This window comes from Ascoidea rubescens, assembly GCF_001661345.1.
Source record: "Ascoidea rubescens DSM 1968 unplaced genomic scaffold ASCRUscaffold_1, whole genome shotgun sequence".
Taxonomy (NCBI): domain Eukaryota; kingdom Fungi; phylum Ascomycota; class Saccharomycetes; order Ascoideales; family Ascoideaceae; genus Ascoidea; species Ascoidea rubescens.
The window spans coordinates 1-1,712 of record NW_017962913.1 but is presented as its reverse complement, the minus strand read 5'-3'; the positions used below and the strand labels follow the sequence as shown (position 1 = coordinate 1,712).

The window sequence follows — 1,712 nt, the reverse complement described above, 5'->3', positions numbered from 1 at the left end:
GTGAGTCATTTGTTGCAGTAATGCTTTGAGGGTTTGGGAGTAGAAGGGATAATGGAATATTTGGGTCAGAGTTGTTGTTTTGCAATAGATAGTTGATATATTCTTCCTCGCTCATTTCTGAGTTTAGCCTGATGAAATCAATAATTGTGGCTTCTTCATTTATTCTGATCCGATTGATGTGATTAATGTCAATGGTTTTTTTCAGGATGATATTCTGGAACTTTGCGTTGAGATCTGACATTGTTATATTGTGTATTTGTTGAAATCGAAGTTGATGTTGCAAGTTGGATGATTGCAGAAAGTATTTGAAGGGTATTAGAGAGTGGTTCGTCTGCATTGATGCGCATGGTGCTGCTTGCGGTGGATCTGTGCAGTTCGGCCTTTTTGAATTATGCGAGTTTAATGAGCATTCGAGTTTATTTTGAGCTCAACAGTGAGCATTTGTTAATACAAGCATCAAATGTGCAAATTTAAGAGTAATTTACGGCAAAAATAACAATTTAATAATCACTTAAGCTGAATTTGCAGGTACTATCTAATTGATAATCAAATTATATAATTTGTATGCCTAAAATAAACAATTCTATATAATTTGTAAGCCAATAACCACTTTCATCATTTAACAATATCAATATCATTTTAATCAATGGAAGAAACGCTATGATATCTAAAAAATTCTTTCACAAACAATCTGTTATAGACAGTAGACACCATTCGTCGATTGGTATGCTTGCCAATTAGAATAGCAGCGCTACTGAATAATCGTTCAACACCAGATACAGTTGCAGGAATTGAAAAAGCCATTTGAGCAAGACGATGTAACTGAGGTATGACAAACTGATTTTCAATCAAATATTCCTGAATAGGAGATCCAATCGATATAAAGAACTCTGATCCAGACCCACCCAGTACAGTTGGCGATCTTAAAGCTCCTAAACGATCTTTGTTTAGTCTAATTAGCTTATAAACAACAATCTCACTTTCTAAATTTTCCAATTATTATTGTCATTTTCAGGCTCACACCAAGGAGATGAGGGGCCACTAGAAAATTGGTGTTGATATGTAATTGACTCTTGAATTTCCGAAATTGAAGAATTGACAGTTTGAATTTGGGATCCAACTGGGTGTTCTGCTAATTGAAACATTGAAGAAAATTCATGAATAGCAAGTTCCGCTCTTTTGATTGCTTTTCCATCCAAAAAAGATATTTCCTCAGAATGTGAAAATGAACTCACAATCACCCATTTATTTTGCAATGTCTTATCAAAATAACTAATGAGTTTTCTATTGGTTTTGTCAATGCCGTCAACAATTTTTTGTTTTAGTACTTCACCAATAGAGTAATTGTAATTTATGCCATTTAATGATGATTCAAGCTTGCTTAAGATAGTAAGATACACTCTATGAATTAAGTGCAAATTTGGAGGAGGGCTTTGAAGTGCTAATGTTGTAATCCTTTTTGCTTTTGCTAGTATGGCACACTGCACTTTTCTGTCCCCATACTTAACCGATTTAATAAATTTTCTTAATTTTGCCAAAAATGTTGATTATTATGTTTAGACGACTGTTGAGAATAGGAAAGCGTTTGAACAGCAATATTCTGTATGTAGTAATTGATGGAACTAATCATTTCTGCATCAAGCCATTGACCATCAGATTGATTTGAGCATGGTCATGGGGTTATTTGGGTATATGCATCAAGTTCGAAATCC

The 1,712-nt window shown here is 34.1% G+C and overlaps 2 protein-coding genes across 2 annotated transcripts; both read right to left on the bottom strand.

Moving 5' to 3' along the window:
* Positions 1-639: 639 nt before the first annotated feature.
* On the bottom strand, positions 640-804 carry ASCRUDRAFT_78384 (uncharacterized protein; the record flags this gene model as incomplete). Its single annotated transcript, XM_020194237.1, has 1 exon — positions 640-804. The coding sequence occupies one exon, from the start codon at positions 802-804 to the stop codon at positions 640-642; it is 165 nt and encodes a 54-aa protein (XP_020049528.1).
* Positions 805-983: 179 nt separating this feature from the next.
* ASCRUDRAFT_10765 (uncharacterized protein) lies at positions 984-1,712 on the bottom strand (the record flags this gene model as incomplete). The annotated part of the gene is made up of 2 exons (XM_020188694.1): positions 1,563-1,712; positions 984-1,380 (listed from the first exon to the last, which is right to left on the bottom strand). Exons 1-2 carry the CDS (start codon positions 1,628-1,630, stop codon positions 984-986), a joined length of 465 nt encoding a protein of 154 aa, XP_020049527.1. The 5' UTR covers positions 1,631-1,712.